Genomic DNA, 19155 nt, shown 5'->3' with positions numbered 1-19155 from the left:
CAGGACAGAGAGATCAGCAGGTAGCCTAGAGGTTAGAGAGATGGGCCAGCAATGGAAGAGTTGCCAGCACGAATCCTGGGCTTGATGGGAAACAGGATGAGAGGTGGCAATCAGGAGGCTGAAGTACAGTACACTATACCTTGGAGAAGAGGTGGAAGCATCCCAGGTGGCTGACGATGCAGTAGACTTCAGGGAGACGCTTTCCTTTCCCACTGGGCTGGGAGACGAGAGGAGAATATTTTAATGCTTTGTCATAGCCCCTCTAGGAAAAACTAAGCCGTGTAACTGCTATAAAACCCCCAGCATCTACAAAGAACCGTTTGGATCTGAAGAAACCCTTTTGGAAGAGAATAATTCTTTGTAAGGCAAAGGTTTCTACCTAGAGCCTTTAACATCATATGAGCTGTTTTTGTAGGAAAGGGTTCTTTGATGATTCTTTGAAGGCACGATGGATTCTTTGGAAAGCAAGAAGGGTTCTACATAGAACCATACATCATATTTCCCCGCATACTCTCTATTGCATGACCGAAAAGATCTTCTGGACATCAGAATAGCTATCACTAACCTCCATTTGGAGGAAGACTTCTACTTCACTGAGTCGGAGGCGAATGACATATTGATTATCGCGGCCCAATTCTCTGACACTCGAAGAAGGAGGAGACAACACGACAGAGGCCTGAGTGCGGGATACCTGATGAGACTACTTTGGTGAGTGGATAAATCGCCTGTACCCTCCGTTCTATTGGCGAATGTACAATCACTTGAGAATCAACTGCATGAGCTCAATTCGAGACTATCCTATCAAAGTGTTTTTCAGAGTCGTAGCTGAAAAAGGACATGGTAAATATAAATCTATCTGCTAATTCTATACATCGGCAGGACAGAACGGCTGCGTCTGGGAAGTTCAAGAGGGTGTGTGTGTCACTTTGTTAACAGCAACTGGTGTGCAATCTCTAATATTAAGGAGTCTGGAAGTTCTGCTCGCCTGAGTTAGAATATCTCATGATAAGCAGTAGACCACACTATTTACCAAAGAGTTTGTCTATATTTTTCGTAGCCTTTGTCATAACTCTCCTGTGACGATCTGAATTATCAGGTTACAGTGGGTCTGCTCTACAGCATGCTCTCTCGTAGAGGGGGAGAGCAGGAAGTCTGCTGTTTTATGACAATCATAAAATACGCTGCCTCTATGCTCTGTTGTATTCGAGATTGGAATGTAAACTATGGAACACAGAAAGAAGACCCTTGGACATCAAAAGTTTGAATAAGTAAACAATATTGGACACTTAAGGGACAGTCATGATGAGTTTGTTTCATTTGGCAATCTCATGATGGACAGGAAACACTCATTACTGTGTCTTTGGTTGTGTCCACTTCTTAATTATGTGGTTTACATCAAAATATTGTGAAACGTATGTTATTAAACATTAAACTATTTGTGAAAAGATGTAATATGATGTTAACCTTCTAAATGAGAGTATGGATTTTCATATAAAGTTGAACTGGTCATTGGCCACATCCCCATGAGCCAGACAAAACATCAGGCGTCATGGAACCACCCTTTTCTACTCCAGAGTATAAAACCACCCATGATGAAATGTACATTTCATGTCAAAGGGACACACGATAAGCCGGATGTCTCAAATGGTGTAGAAGACCAAAAAATATGTTGAAATGGTTAAGAACTACAACGCTATAGGCCCAGGAGACCAGACAGGGTGTAGTGTTGGCTACATGGCTGGAAATGGTTCAACTCTGAGACTATCGATCACTACAGAGAAATAACAAATTCTATACATAGAATTACTAGTCTGCAGCTGGAAATTACGTAAATCTAGTATGAGAATACTGACAACCACGGAAGCATCTATTCTATGCAACAACCATCTGTACGCCTGACGTACCCATTACAACAGACACTTTCCAGAGCTGCTGAGAAAGTGACAACTACGAAAGACCTTGTGACTTCTGGGGAAGTTAGCCAGAGACTCTCTGATGAACTGACTCTCCAGCAGATGGACTGGCGATTCCAACAGAGAAGACAGTGCAGTAATATCTAACAAGTCATATCCAACAAATTACACAAAATATACCCAATACACACAAATCTAAGTAGGAATTAATTAAGACCATATACATATGGATGATCGTGGTCAGAGAGGAACGGAAGATACAGTAGAATAGTATAGAAAACAGTACATACACATGAGATGAGTAAACATTAAGTGACTAAGATACCGTAGAATAGTATAGAATACAGTACATACACATATGAGATGAGTTATGCCAGATATGTAAACATTATCAGTGACTAGTGTTTCATTCCTTACAGTGGCCAGTGATTCCTAGTCTATGCCTATAGGCAGCAGCCTCTAATGTGCTAGAGATGGCTGTTTAACAGTCTGATTGCCTTGAGAGAAGCTGTTTTTCAGTCTCTCGGTCCCAGTTTTGATGCACCTGTACTGACCTTGTCTTCTGGATGATTGCGGGTGAACAGGCAGTGGCTCGGGTGGTTGATGTCCTTGATGATCTTTTTGGCCTTCCTGTGACATCGGGTGCTGTAGGTGTCCTGGAGGGTGGGTAGTTTGCACCACTCTCTCTCTCCAGAGAGACCTTGCGGTTGTGGGCGGTGCAGTCGCCATAAAAGGCGGTGATACAGGCCGACAGGGGGCTTTCAATTGTGCATCTGTAAACATTTTTGAGGGTTTTAGGTGACAAGCCAAATTTTAGCCTCCTGAGGTTGAACAGACTCTGTTGCGCCTTTACCACACTGTCTGTGTGGGTGGTCAATTTCAGTTTGTCAGTGATGTAAATGCCAAGGAACTTGAAGCTTTCCACCAACTCCACTGCGGTCCCATCAATGTAGATTGGGGTGTGCACCCTCTGCTGTTTCACGACCATCTCCTTTGTTTTGCTGACGTTGAGTGAGTGGTTGTTATCCCACACTCCAAGCCCTGTCTCGTCATCGTTGCTAACCAAGCCTACCACTGTTGTGTCGTCTGCAAACTTGATGATTGAGTTGGCCATGCAGTCATGGGTGAACAGGGAGTACAGGAGGGGGCTGTGCACGCACCCTTGTTAGGACCCAGTGTTGAGGATCAGCAGAGGTGATGTTTCCTAACTTCAACACCTGGAGGCGGCCAGTCAGGAAGTCCACGAGCCAGTTGCACTAGGCGGGGTTCAGACCCAGGGCCTCAAGCTTAATGATGAGTTGAGGGTACTATGGTGTTGAATGCTGAGCTGTAGTCAATGAACAGTATTCTTACATAGGTATTCAACTTGTCCAGATGTGATAGGGCAGTGTGCAGAGCGATGCTGATTGCATCGTCTGTGGATCTATTGGGGGGGCAAATTGAAGTGGGTCTAGGGTGGCAGGTAAGGTAGAGTTGATATGATCCTTGACTAGTCTCTCAAAGAATTTCATGATGACAGAGGTGAGTGCTATGGGGCGATAGTCATTAAATTCAGTTACCTTTGCCTTCTAGGGTACAGGAACAATGGTGACCATCTTGAAACATGTAGGGACAGCAGACTGGGATAGGGAGAGATTGAATATGCCCGTAAACAAACCAGACAGCTGGTCTGCGCATGCTTGGAGGACGCGGCTGGGGATGCCGTCTGGGCCGGCAGCCTTGCGAGGGTTAACACGTTTAAATGTTTTACTCCCGTCGGCCACGGAGAAGGAGAGCCCACAGTCCTTGGTAGCAGGCTGCGTCAGTGGCACTGTGTTATCCTCAAAGCGTGCAAAGAATGTGTTTAGCCTGTCCGGAAGCAAGACGGCGGTCTTGGCGAAGTGTCTGGTTTTCCTTTCGTAGTCCGTGATTGTCTGTAGTCCCTGCCACACACTTTTCGTGTCGGAGCTGTTGAATTGCACATTTTTGTTGAATTTCTCTATACTGACGTTTAGCTTGTTTCCCTTGTGGAGTGAATAACTACTCTGTTTATATTCTGCCATATTACCAGTCGCCTTGCCCTGGTTAAATCCGGTGGTTCTCGCTTTCAGTTTCGTGCGAATGCTACCATCTAACCACGGTTTCTGGTTAGGGTATGTTTTAATAGTCACAGTGGGTACTACATATTCTATACACTTCCTTATGAACTCAGTCACTGTATCCGTGTATGCGTCTAGATTATTTTCGCAAGTTACACGGAACATATCCCAGTCCATGTGATCAAAACAATCCTGAAGCGTGGATTCCGATTGGTCAGACCTGTTGAATAGCACGAAGCACTGGGACTTCCTGTTTGAGTTTCTGCATATAGGACGGGAGGAGCAAGATGGAGTCGTGGTCAGATTTTCCAAAAGAAGGGCGGGTGAAGGCCTTGTAAGCATTCCGGAAGTTTGAATAGCAATGGTCAAGATTCTTAATGGCGCAAGTATGACCGTTGATATGTTGATATAACTTTTTGGATGAAAAGAGTGCCAAAATTAAACTGCCTGCTACTCAGGCCCATAAGCTAGGATATGCATATATAATTATTAGATTTGGATAGAAAACACTCTAAAGTTTCCAAAACTGTTAAAATAATGTCTGTGAGTATAACAGAACTGATATGGCCGGCGAAAACCAGAGGAAAATCCAACCAGGAAGTACTATTATTTTGAAAGGCTGTTTTTCCATTGAAAGCCTATCCACCATACAAGGACTTAGGACACAGTTCACGATCTCTATGGCTTCCTCAACATGTGACCAGTCTTTAGGCATTGTTTCAGGCTTTTACTCTGAAAAATTAGGGAGATACACCGCTTTCAATGAGAGGACAGCGGAAATTTCCAGACATGAACCAAGCACGTGATCGGGAGCGCGCATTTCTTGTTTACCTTTTCCATTGACAAAGCTTTTGTCCGGTTGAAATATTATTGATTATTTATGACAAAAACAACCTGAGGATTGATTTTAAACATAATTTGACATGTTTCTACTTACTATGTTTTATTGTACTTTTTAGAATTTTCGTCTTGGTTTTGAGAGCGTGCATTGTGCCTTTGAGAGTGTGCATTGTGCCACAATGCACCAACAAAACTGAGGTATTTGGACAACAAACATTTGTTGTCTAACATGGAAACCTTGGAGTGCCACCAGATGAAGATCATCAAAGGTAAGTGATTAATTTTAATGCTATTTCTGACTTTTGTGACACTCTTCTTGGTTGGAAAATGAATGTATGGGTTTCTGTGGCTAGGAGCTGACCTAACATAATCGTAAAGTGTGCTTCCGCTGTAAAGCCTTTTTGAAATCTGACACAGCGGTTGCATTAACTTCTTGACGCTACCCATCCATTAAGCGGTATAATTGTCATCAGCAACCGCTGAATAGCATAGCGCCACAGTAAAATAATATGACAAAAAATATTCATATTCATTAAATCACAAGTGCAATATTGCAAAACACAGTTTAGCCTTTTGTTAATCCACCTGTCGTCTCAGATTTTAAAATTATGCTTTACAGCGAAAGCAATCCAAGCGTTTGTGTAAATTTGTCGATCGCATGACAAAACACTAAGTACACTTAGTATCAGGTAGCTTGGTCACGAAAATCAGAAAAGCAATCAAATTAATCGTTTATCTTTGATCTTTGGATGTTTTCACTCACGAGACTCCCAGTTACACAACAAATGTTCCTTTTGTTCCATAAAGATTATTTTTATATCCAAAATACCTCTGTTTGTTTGTTGCGTTATGTTCAGAAATCCACAGGAAAGAGCGGTCACGACAACGCAGACGAAAATTCCAAATAATATCTGTAATGTCTACAGAAACATGTCAAACGATTTTTATAATCAATCGATAATTCGATAATATACATAATATAATATATCAACCGGGAGTGTACGCTTTTCAATAGGACAGGGAGAAACAATGTCCGCTTTACTCTGTTGCGCAAAACTCACTCTGAGAGCCCCCACCTATCCACTTACGCAATGTGATCTTTCTCGCTCATTTTTCAAAATAAAAGCCTGAAACTATGTCTAAAGACTTTTGACACCTTAGGGAAGCCATAGAAAAATATGGTTGATATCCCTTTAAATGGAGGATAGGCATGCATAGGAACAGAGAGGTTTCAAAATAAGAGGCACTTCCTGATTGGATTTTCCTCAGGTTTTCACCTGCATTATCAGTTCTGTTATACTCACAGACAATATTTTGACAGTTTTGGAAACGTTAGAGTGTCTTCTATCCTAATCTGACAATTATATGCATATTCTAGTTTCTGGGGCTGAGAAATAGGCCGTTTCAAATGGGTACGTTTTTTAGCCAAAAATGAAAATACTGCCCCCTACACGCAAAAGGTCAAGGAGAAGTTTATCTGTATTCGTATGTTTAACACTTGTATCTTTTATCAATGTTTATGATGAGTATTTATGTTATTTGATGTGGCTCTCTGCACTTTCACCAGATGCATTTCTGAACATAAAACACCAATTTCAAATGAGGTTTTTGGACAAAAATATTAACTTTATCGAACAAAACACATTTATTGTGTAACATAAAGTCCTGTGAGTGCCATCTGATGAAGATCACCAAAGGTTAGTGATTAATTTAATCACTATTTCTGACATTGTGAGCCCTATCCTTGGCTGGAAAATGGCTGTATGGTTTTCTGTGACTAGGTGCTGACCTAACAAAATCGTTTGGTGTGCTTTTGCCGTAAAGAATATTTGAAATTGGACACTGTGGCTGGATTTACAAGAAGTTTATCTTTAAAATGGTGTATAATACTTGTATGTTTGAGGAATTTAAACTATGGGATTTCTATTGTTTTGAATTTGGCTCCCTGCAATTTCACTGGCTGTTGTCGAGGTGGGAGGCTAGCGACCCACTTGTACCAGAGGTTAAAATCCCCAGATACAATAAATGCAGCCTCAGGATATGTGGTTTCCAGTTTGCATAATATCCAGTGAAGTTCGATGGCCATTGAGGTTTCGGCTTGAAGTGGGATGTAAACGGCCGTGGCGATGACGGAGGAGAAATCCCTTGGGAGATCATACTGTCTGCATTTAATTGTGAGGTATTCTAGGTCAGGTGAACAACAAGACTTGAGTTTCTGTATGTTCCTAGAAATACACCATGAGTCGTTAATCATGAAGCATACCCCTCCACCCTTCTGCTTCCCGGAGAGATATTTATTCCTGTCTGCGTGATGTACTGAGAATCGTGCTGGCTTTTTGTTTTGGGTCGGCCTCTGGAATAAGTTCAATTGCTCTGGGGAGAGTGAACGAAGGATCTGCTCCAGGGAAGTCGTATTCCTGGTCATAATGCTGGAAGAACTGGTGAGTTAACGCCGCTCTAATATCCAATAGTTCTTCCCGGCTGTATGTGATGACAAAACATTTCCTGAGTTAATAAATGTAAAAAAAATAATACGTAAAATAAACAAAATAGAGCAAAGTTTCTTAAGAGTCACGATGCTGCCATCTGTTGGCGTCAAAACACTTACGAAAACAAGACAATGCTCACTCAGAGGCGGTGCTCGTAGTGGCCAGTGACATTAATGCAAGAAAACTGAAATCTGTTTTACCTCATTTCTACCAGCATGTCACCTGTTCAACTAGAGGCAAAAAAAACTATAGATCACCTTTATTCCACACACAGAGACACATACAAAGCTCTTCCTCGCCCTTCATTTGGCAAATCTGACCATCACTCTATCCTCCTGATATCTAATTACTAGCAACAGCCCATGGATTACAGCCAATATCATCACTGAGCTACAGGCTAGAGCTGCTCCTTTCAATGAGCGGGACACTAATCCGGACGCTTTTAAGAAATCCCGCTACGCCCTCCGACAAACCATAAAAACAGGAAAAGTTTCAATACAAGACCAAGATCAAATCCTACTACACCGGCTCGGACACTCGTCGGATGTGAAACGTTCACTTTAGCCTCTTAAGGTGGTAGCCACCAATCTGGAAAAAGTCAGTATGGGAGGATAAAAGCAGCAGTACTTAGGCATCTGCTCAGATAATGCCCCAGTGCAGTGTAGGGTGCCCAGGTATATCCAAGTAGGCCTCAAAAGTTTCAGCAGACCTATTTTGTATGTTTCCTTAACTCTATATGCAATATTGCACTATTGTCCAATGTGTTCACAGAAAGATGAAACGAAGGTAAATGGAGACAAAAATCCACACAACTTTTCAGCTACAAACACAGATCAGACAAAAAAGAAGTGCTTGCCACCATCTTGAAATTAGTGTGTCCAGTGAAGGGGATGATGACACCTTTCCTCTCGCAAAGATTGTATCTGATTTCATTGATCCTCAACTTGTGGCCCAGACACTTTATTTAGGATAAATTGAGTTAGCCTTGAGTTAGCAATCAGCTTAGTTCTGAAGGATTTGTTGTCATAGAAATGTACCTGGCTAAAAGGTGAGCCACTTTCGTATGACCAGTCATCCTTAGTTGAACTCAGCACTGACAAAAAAGTTACCACTCTCCTCAAACCCAGTACATAGTATACCCCTATGGTCACCAGCAAAAACACAACAAAGACTGTTCACCAGCCTATGCTGTTTTTTTCAGCAGGATTAACAAGAAACCGGTACATCTTTCATTCATGCTGGGAAAAGTGAGTCGCTCCCTTGAAGCAGACTACCATTCTCACGGCTGCTGTGTTGGCGGTTCAAGTCGACAGAATGTTGAGGAAATAGTTGTCACTTCAACTGGGACAGTCAAGGTTTTGGACATTGAAAGTGAGAAGAGACAATTTCACAATTTTGTGGCTAACCAGGTAGCAGCCTTAAGAGAAGCTACAAAAGTGTCTTAGTGGAGATATATCAGCATCAAGTAGAATCCTGCTTATGTGGCTTCCAGAGGGTTGTAGGCTGACAGCTTTCGGGCTTGTAAAAGATGGATAGAGGGCCCAGACTTTATCTTAAAGTCAGAGATGGAATGGCCAAAGCCTGCTTTGGACCCCCATTTAATCCTGTCAGATGATCCAGAGATTAAAAGGGGCCTGACGGTGAATGTTGTTGTAAAGGACTCAGAGCGCAACTAATCGACTGATTAACTATGTCTCAAAGCCTCAGTTGCTTGGTTTCTTAAACTCAGAGATACTCTTCAATAGCTCAGAAGGAAAATAAAAAATACAAAATACTGACCTCTGCTGGTGAATCGCAAGTACAGTCAGTCGAAGTAGAAACAGAAGGTCAGAGCTGCATTGGGTGGTCTATTACTCATTATTTTCAGTCAGAGAGAAAGATTCCTACAGCGCATTCACAAGCAGCTGGGACATGCTGGAAGAAACCACATTATCTGCACTTCTAAAGAAGTATTGTATCATGAGGGCCAACTCTGCCTGCAGACAAGTTATTTCTGATCGTGTCATCTGACGGCATCACCACGGGGAGTTTGGAGAACAGAATATGGCAGATTTGCCACAATAAAGAATTGTTGTCCTGACATTCCTCCTTTCACAAATGTGGGGGTTTTGTATTTATTATGGATTCCCATTAGCTGCTGCCAAGGAGAAGTCTGTCCATAATAAAGCACTGCTCTAACTTCTTAACAGCACTATCAGCAAGGCAGGGTCTACAGGCTCTAGTTGTGTTGCACCTGTACTACTGTTCAGTCATATGGTCAGATACAAATTTCATTGAAGCTGAAAGAGAGCTCAGAGAAGCACTGGCTGCTCTGGACCACAGCAAGTGGAATAAAGTGGAACCTCAACACTCCTGCTGGTTTTCATCATCGTGGAATTTGGGAGCGTCTTCTTCGTCTGGTGAGAAAAGTGCTCTACTTTACACCAGGAGAAGGTGGAGACAAGTTCAGTACTTGGCCAATCTATTCTGGAAACAATGGGTGAAGGAGTGCTTACCATTGTTACAAGAAAGACAAAAGTGGAACAAACAATGGCGGCGCTGAGGAGAGCATGCATCTTGTCGGTTCCTGCTCGACTTTGCTTTTCTATGGCTATATTTGCGTGATTTATTACTTTGTTTGCTCAGAATGTTTGTGATTCTATTTTTACTGCCATTTATTTTCTGTTCATATTCTCATTTTTACTATTTCTTATTGTTGTTGCATTATCGAGACGGAACAGCCACCCTAGTCATAGACTGTTCTCTCTGCTAGCGCATGGTAAGCGGTACCGGAGCGCCATGTCTAGGTCCAAGAGGCTCCTATATAGCTTCTACCCCCAAGCCATAAGACTCCTGAACAGCTAATCAAATGGCCACCCAGACTATTTCCATTGCCCCCCCCCCCACCCCACCCCCTCTGGAACTCTGATGCTACTCTGTTATGCATAGTCACTTTAGTCACTTTAATATATGCATAGTCACTTTAGTCACTTTAATATATGCATAGTCACTTTAATAACTGTACGTACATCTTTTATTTGTTATTCTTATCACTTAATTTTTTTTTTTTGGGGGGGGGGGTATTTTCTTAAAACTGCATTGTTGGTTAAGGGCATGTAAGTAAGCATTTCACTGTAAGGGCTACACCTGTTGTATTCGCGCATGTGACAAATAAAATTTGATTTGACATGCAAGTAAGCATTTCATTGGACAATGTACTGTATACCATGCGTATCTCGGAGATACGACTAAGAACATTTGAAACTTGAAACAGAAGAGAAGTTTTTCCATGGGAGACCTGTTCATCATCATGGATCCTACTGCTCCAAGAGGGTCAAGGCTGATTGGAAAGGTGTCGGAAACCTACCCTGACAAGGCGGCTCTGGTCCAGACTCTGAGACTGAAAACCAGAACAGGAGAACTGGACAGACCTGTTACCAAGATCTGTCTAATGCAAGAGGTTACAGAGGGACCTGTGAAGAACTCTGACCCACAGAAGAAGGGAAGATTCTCACTCACATTTCACCTTATTGTCTCCTTCTTTTATGTTTTGGTTAATTGTTGGTTGCAATTAGGGGCCGATGTGTTGGAACCAATTTGGGTGCATCTTATATTATGGTATTTTGCGGGCATTTACGCTCCTGACCATTAGGGGCAACCAAATGGTGGTGGTAAACACACATCAGATTATCTATAAAGACAGAGAAGTTTGAATGTATGGTGTGTGTGGATGGTGGGAGAGCTCACAGTTCTTAGCACAATCCAACTAAAACTAACGAAAAAGAATGCACCCCAAACAAGATACTAAGGATTACTACAGAATACCTATTCTTTAAATGGGCCTTCCACACCATCTTAAATAAGCATGCCCCATTCAAAAAATGTAGAACTAGGAATAGATATAGTCCTTGGTTCACTCCAGACCTGTCTGCCCTTGACCAGCACATAAACATCCTGTGGCGTTCTGCATTATCATCGAACAGCCCTCGTGATATGCAACTTTTCAGGGAAGTTAGGAACAAATATACACAGGCAGTTAGGAAAGCTAAGGCTAGCTTTTTCAAACATAAATTTGCATCCTGTAGTGCTAGCTGAACAAAGTTCTGGGACACTGTAAAGTCCATGGAGAATAAGAGCACCTCCTCCAAGCTGCCCACTGCACTGAGGATAGGAAACATTGTCACCACCGATAAATCTACGGTAATCGATCATTTCAATAAGCAGTTTTCTACGGCTGGCCATGCCCTCCACCTGGCTACCCATACCCCGGCCAACATCTCAGCACCCCCTGCAGCAACTTGCCCAATCCCCCCCCCCCCACTTCTTCTTCACCCAAATCCAGACAGCTGATGTTCTGAAAGAGCGGCAAATCTGGATCCCTTCAAATCAGCTGGGCTAGACAATCTGGACCCTCTCTTTCTAAAATTATCTTCCGAAATTGTTGCAACCCCTATTACTGGCCTATTCAACCTCTCTTTTGTATCGTCTGAGATCCACAAAGATTGGAAAGCTGCTGCAGTCACCCCCCTCTTCGAAGGGGGAGACACTCTAGACCCAAACTGTTATAGACCTATATCCATCCTGCCCTTCTAAAATCTTCGAAAGCCAAGTTAACAAACAGATCACCGACGATTTCGAATCCCACCGTACCTTCTCCAATATGCAATCTGGTTTCCGAGCTGGTCATGGGTGCACCTCAGCCACGCTCAAGGTCCTAAACGATATCATAACCTCCATTCATAAAAGACAGTACTATGCCGCCATCTTCATCGACCTGGCCAAGGCTTTCGACTCTGTCAATCCCCGCATTCTTTTCGGCAGACTCAATACCCTAGGCTTCTCAAATGACTGCCTCACCTGGTTCACCAACTACTTCTCAGATAGAGTTCAGTGTGTCAAATCGGAGGGCCTGTTGTCCGGACCTCTGGCAGTCTCTATGGGGGTGCCACAGGGTCCAAATCATAGGCCGACTCTTTTCTCTGTATATATCAATGATGTCGCTCTTGCTGCTGGTGATTCTCTGATCCACCTCTACGCAGACGACACCATTCTGTATACTTCTGGCCCTTCTTTGGACACTGTGCTAACAAACCTTCAACCAGCTTCAATGCCATACAACAATCTTTCTGAGGCCTCCAACTGCTTTTAAATGCAAGTAAAACTAAGTGCATGCTCCTCAACCGATTGCGTCCCGCACCCTCCCGCCCGACCAGCATCACTACTCTGGACGGTTCTGATATGTGGACAACTACAAATACCTAGGTGTCTGGTTAGACTGTAAACTCTCCTTCCAGACTCACATTAAGCATCTCCAATCCAAAATTAAATCTAGAATCGGATTCCTATTTCTCAACAAAGCCTCCTTCATTCATGCTGCCAAACATACCATCGTAATACTGACCATCCTACTGATCCTTGACTTTGGCGATGTCATTTACATTTACAAAATAGCCTCCAATACTCTACTCAGCAAATTGGATGTAGTCTATCACCAAAGCCCCATATACTACCCACCACTGCAACATGTATGCTCTCGTTGGCTGGCTCTCACTACATACTCGTCGCCAAACCCACTTGCTCCAGGTCATCTATAAGTCTATCCTAGGTAAAGCCCCGCCTTATCTCAGCTCACTGGTCACCATAGCAACACCCACCAGTAGCATGCGCTCCAGCAGGCATATTTCACTGGTCACCCCCAAAGCCAATACTTCCTTTAGCCGCCTTTCCTTCCAGTTCTCTGCTGCCAATGACTGGAACGAATTGCAAAAATCACTGAAGCTGGAGTCTTATATCTCCCTCTCTATCTTTAAGCATCAGCTGTCAGAGCAGCTTACTGATCACTGTACCTGTACACAGCCAATCTGTAAATAGCACACCCATATTGCTACTTATCCGTTTGCTCTTTTGCACCCCAGTGTCTCTACTTGCACATCATCATTTGCACAACTATCACTCCAGTGTTATTGCTAATTGTAATTATTTCACCTCCATGGCCTATGTATTGCCTTACCTCCCTACTCTTCTTCATTTGCACACACCGTACATAGATTTTTCTATTGTGTTATTGACTGTACGTTTGTTTATGTCTAACTCTGTGCTGTTGTTTTTGTCGCACTGCTTTGCTTTATCTTGGCCGTGGCGCAGTTTTAAATGAGAACTTGTTCTCAACCAGCCTACCTGGTTAAATAAAGGCGAAATATATATTTTTTAACTTCCAAACTAGACCCTGTGTATTCTTCAAACATGTCAGGGAACTGTCTTATATGGGACACCATACGAGGCGATGATAACCAGGAGACAAAATGCTGATAGTTACAGTATCTGTATCGGCAATGGAAGATATACAGTACCAGACAAAAGTTTATTTTTACTGTTCAAGATTGTAGAATAATAGTGAAGACATCAGAACTATGAAATAACACATATGGGATCATGTTGTAACCAAAAAAGTGCTAAACAAATCAAAATATATTTTAGATTATTCAAAGTCTGCCTGATGCCTGATGACAGCTTTGCACACTTTTGCTATTGCATCAAGAAGTTCCTCATCTGTAATTTGGCCTTTCCCTGAGTCTTTCTGTACAGCTGTTAGTTTTACTTTATTAATAGAAAAAAACTCCATGCAATTAACTTCGGTTAGTAGAGATGGAGGAGTCTGAAACGAAAACATATGCTTAAAGACATTTTGCTTCCTCTTTCACAATATAGTTTGGTGAATCATGGATGACTCCGTCATTTGTAACAAGTTTCAGTAAGTTATTTTTGGTAGCACTTCTATGTTGAAGATTAAAAAATAATATGGTGAATTTGGTGCACAAAACGTATTTTAACTGTGTGTAGAATATAACCACAGATAGAACCCTTGTTCTGTCTATGGTTGTACTCTACCCACAATTTATTTTCAGTTGATAGGTAAAGTGTAACTAGCCAGTTGTAGAATATTGTGTTGGCAGTTGATATTGTTTCAACTGTAACATGTCTAAACTTTACTTTAGTAGCAAGGTGTTGTAGAGCAAGTGTCTTGTGAAACACATTCCAGACGCTGGTACTTCTTGCTATCTTGGCATAACTGTGATTTGACAGAGAAATATCAGCTAGCTAGATATGCTAGCCAGCTGTAGCTATCCCCAAGATATAGCTAGCTAGCTGTTGTCAGGTTGGCTAAAAACAAGAACATCTTCTGATGGCGAGTCAGTCAGGAGAAGAGAAGTCCTCAACTTCAAAACTTAACTCCATAACAAAGCTAGCATAGCTTACCTCGCTGTCACTAAGTTACTCACTACCGCCCTTGTTTGTTTGTTGTGATTGAATGGCAAAGACAGACCCAAGAAACACCCACATTAAACCACAATCCAAAGACAACCCGTTTGGGCTTCAGTAATAGCCACTGCATTTCTTAATGAGCACCGGAACACATGCAGAATCAGTCTGTGCAGTTCACCTTTAACACAGGCTCAATCTAATAAATAATATCAGTCACCTTTTTTTATTTAACTAGGCAAGTCAGTTCAGAATATATTCTTATTTACAATGACGGCCTACACCGGCCAAACCAGGACGACGCTGGGGCAATTGTGCTGCGCCCAAAGGGACTCACAATCACGGACGGTTGTAATGCAGCCTGGAATCAAACCAAATATGACATTACCTTTATGAATTTTCAAGCCATTATGTGCTTTATGTGCTTCCTTTGATTACAAAAATGCTTCAAAATTCACAAGAAGTGATGTCAGCTGATGAAGATGATCTCATAGAACAAAACGCATAAGATCTCCTAAGACTGTGTTTACCACAGATATTTTTTTAGTGTTTTTCCAAAAACCCTACGAACAAAACATACATTTCTCCATAGGCTTTGGACAACAAGCCATGGCGGAGTTAGTGCCTACAAAAAAAAAGCCATTACTATTGCTCTCTATTCTGAATGTAGCTTGTGAAAATCCACTCTGGCTGGCCAGCATAATGTGTTTTGATGCTGGTTTTTGCAAAGGCTGGTCACCTGCGAGAACACAGCGAAGGCTGGTCACCAGCAAAAACACAACAAACGCTGGTCACCAGCGAAAACACAATGAAGGCCGGTCTGCCAGCATAACCAGCTAGACCATCCTGATCAGACCAGCTTGACCAGTTAGACCATGCTGGTCATACCAGTTTGACCAGCATCTGAACAGCACTAACCAGCATAGACCAGCACTGACCAGCTTGAAATGTATGCTGGTCTATGCTGTTTTTTTCAGCAGGGTGAAAGAGACTGAGGATGTTTTCACAAAAATAACAACACACAAGCATCTACAACACTATACACACAGTAAAGCACACGCATAAGCGCACACATACACACACATATTTCCGCTGAATCCATCTCAGGGAATAACTGTTTCCCACCAGTCCATCTCTATTTGCAGTATCATGGTTATTTACTCAGCTGACATCATAGATAACCACTTCCTGTCGGTGACTGTCTGTCTGTCTGTATGGTACACTATAGATATACACAAAAGTATGTGGACACCCCTTCAAATGAGTGGATTTGGCTATTGCAGCCACACCCATCGCTGACAGGTGTATCAAATCGAGCACACGCCATGCAATCTCCATAGACAAACATTGACAGTAAAATGGCCTGAAGAGATGAGTGACTTTCATCGTGGCACCATCATAGGATGCCACCTTTCCAACAAGTCAGTTCATTAAATTTCTGCTAGAGCTTCCCCGGTCAACTGTAAGTGCTGTTATTGTGAAATGGAAATGTCTAGGAGCAACACCAGCTCATCCACAAAGTGGTAGGCCACACAAGCTCATAGAATTGGATCACCGAGTGCTGAAGCACGTGGCGCATAAAAATCATCTGTTACTACACTCACTACCAAGTTCCAAACTTTTTCTGGAAGCATCATAAGCACAATAACTGTTTGTCGGGAACTTCATGAAATGGGTTTCCATGGCCAAGCAAGCCTAATATCACCGTGGACAATGCCAAGCGTCGGCTGGAGTGGTGCAAAGCACCATTGGACTATGGAGCAGTGGAAACGCGTTCTCTGAGTGATGGTTCACGCTTCACTGTCTGGCAGTCCGACTGACAAATCTGGGTTTGGCGGATGCCAGGAGAACGCTACCTGCCCGAAATGCACTGCGACCCAGGCCTAATCGCCCAACATCAGTTCCCAACCTCAATAATGCTCTTGTAGCTAAATAGATGCATGTTCCCGCAGCAATGTTCCAACATCTAGTGGAAAGCCTTTCCAGAAAAGTGGAGGGGCAGACCAAATCCATATTAATGCCCATGATTTTGGAATGAGATGTTCAATGAGCTGGTGTCCACACACTTTTGGGCAAGTAGTGTATATGTGTACTGAAGGAATACATGCAAAATGTACCAGTAGACGACGACAGTATCCAAACCTCCTGCTTCCATCTTCGCCAGTCAAAACAAAAGAGAACATTTCACTGTGGAAAAATAAAATACAATAAATGTATGTATAATATGCTTACAGGATTGTGATATAAATCCCCCAGAAAACATGTTCACATTGGTATGATGTGGGCCCAATGCAGGCAAACATATTGTCCCCATGCTGACTCCCCATATTGGGCTAATGTGCCTTTGCTCAACAGCTCCACGTTGGCCCCCAAGGCATTGGCCCAGTGTGACCCAATGTGGGCAGCCCATATCTGGTGAGGGCAGCCCTCACTTTGCCTGAAATAAGCCTGTCCTTTCCCAGCAAACATGTCCATATTAGAACGATGTGGGCCCATTGCGGACAAAATTATTGGCCCCATGTAAGCTGCCTATATTGGGCCGATACGCTGTTGCAATTTCATAGGAATATATTCATTTATAATTAATTAATTATACTTTATTTCAATGCATAAATTGCATAATTGTCAAGACGTAAAGGTATTTAAGGGATCACGGATGACCAAGATGTTTCTTTCAAAATATATTTTTACAAGAGAAACTTAAGTTTCTCATATATAACATTTGGCACTTATTTAAGTAATTTTATAGACCTCATCATTGTCATTGTGTTGGGCTGGTGTGGGCTAAAATGTGTTGGGCTGTTGAAGGCTTGGCATGGGCTAGCCTGTGTTGGGCTGGTGTTGGCTAGCCTGTGTTGGGCTGTTGTAGGCTAGCCTGTGTTGGGCTGGTGTTGGCTAGCCTGTGTTGGGCTCTTGTAGGCTAGCACGTGTTGGGCTGGTGTAGGCTAGCCTGTGTTGGGCTGATTTGGGATTGGTGTATGCTAGCCCATGTTGCGCTGATGTGGGATGGGTGTTGGATAACCTTTGTTTGGCTGGTGTAGGCTAGCCTGTGTTGGGCTTGTTGTGGGCTAGCCCGTTTGGGGCTGGTGTGGGCTTAGTGTTTTGGGACGTTGTTGGATTGCTGTGGGCTAGCCCGTACCCACCTTGCCCACTGAATACCGACATGGGCCCAATGGGGTAATGTTTACTGGGCCACATAGTCTCCAAGGTCAGTATTTTTGAGGTTAATAAGAGTAAAGTATGGTACAGATCCATAATAAATAGCTAAATACATTCTATCTATAAAGTGCTTTTCTCAAACATTAGAACTGTGCATGATTACAAAGACATGTAGGCTATATTAGATTAGTGCATTATGAGTGTGATCCTGCTGACCTGGGGTAGTTCTCTACTGGCTTCAAGTCCTTAGCATCAGGGAAACAGAACTGGGGGATGATCCTTAGCTGATCCTCTGTCTCCTTCATGAACTTGAAGCTCCGCTCCAGCTGCAGAAAGAGCAGGACAAAACATCAAGTCTGGGTCAAAATACGAAATCCATCAAAAACCGAGTCTAACCCCGACCCAAATCAACACTTTAACATCTGACTAAAAAGTATTTAGTCAGCCACCAATTGTGCAAGTTCTCCCACTTAAAAAGATGAGAGAGGCCTGTAATTTTCATCATAGGTACACTTCAACTATGACAGACAAAATGAGAATAAAAAAATCCAGAAAATCACATTGTAGGATTTTTAATGAATTTATTTGCAAATTATGGTGGAAAATAAGTATTTGGTCACTTACAAACAAGCAAGATTTCTGGCTCTCACAGACCTATAACTTCTTCTTTAAGAGGCTCCTCTGTCCTCCACTCGTTTCCTGTATTAATGGCACCTGTTTGAACTTGTTATCAGTATAAAAGACACCTGTCCACAACCTCAAACAGTCACACTCCAAACTCCACTATGGCCAAGACCAAAGAGCTGTCAAAGGACACCAGAAACAAAATTGTAGACCTGCACCATGCTGGGAAGACTGAATCTGCAATAGGTAAGCAGCTTGGTTTGAATAAATCAACTGTGGGAGCAGTTGATTTCTGGGGCTCCACGCAAGATCTGGGGCTCGATCTGGGGCTCCACGCAAGATCTCACCCCGTGGGGTCAAAATGATCACAAGAACGGTGAGCAAAAATCCCAGAACCACACGGGGGGACCTAGTGAATGACCTGCAGAGAGCTGGGACCAAAGTAACAAAGCCTACCATCAGTAACACACTACGCCGCCAGGGACTCAAATCCTGCAGTGCCAGACGTGTCCCCCTGCTTAAGCCAGTACATGTCCAGGCCCGTCTGAAGTTTGCTAGAGAGCATTTGGATGATGTCATACGGTCAGATGAAACCAAAATATAACTTTTTGGTAAAAACTCAACTCATCGTGTTTGGAGGACAAAGAATGCTGAGTTGTATCCAAAGAACACCATACTTACTGTGAAGCATGGGGGTGGAAACATCATGCTTTGGGGCTGTTTTTCTGCAAAGGGACCAGGACGACTGATCCGTGTAAAGGAAAGAATGAATGGGGCCATGTATTGTGAGATTTCGAGTGAAAACCTCCTTCC

At 42.8% G+C, this 19155-nt stretch overlaps 1 protein-coding gene across 2 annotated transcripts in view; it reads right to left on the bottom strand.

Moving 5' to 3' along the window:
- Positions 1–19155, bottom strand: part of LOC110490137 (DENN domain-containing protein 2A) — a 37783-nt gene that overhangs the window by 7425 nt on the left and 11203 nt on the right. For both annotated transcript variants that reach the window (XM_036944440.1, XM_021563336.2), the window contains exons 10-12: positions 17935–18044; positions 16677–16746; positions 140–217 (exon numbers count right to left, since the gene is read on the bottom strand). In XM_036944440.1, the coding sequence (XP_036800335.1) occupies positions 140–217; positions 16677–16746; positions 17935–18044 (258 nt within the window). The remainder of the gene's footprint in view (positions 1–139; positions 218–16676; positions 16747–17934; positions 18045–19155) is intronic.

The sequence above is a fragment of the Oncorhynchus mykiss genome, chromosome 15, assembly GCF_013265735.2.
Source record: "Oncorhynchus mykiss isolate Arlee chromosome 15, USDA_OmykA_1.1, whole genome shotgun sequence".
Lineage (NCBI taxonomy): Eukaryota > Metazoa > Chordata > Actinopteri > Salmoniformes > Salmonidae > Oncorhynchus > Oncorhynchus mykiss.
This window is presented reverse-complemented; position numbering and strand designations above follow the sequence as displayed.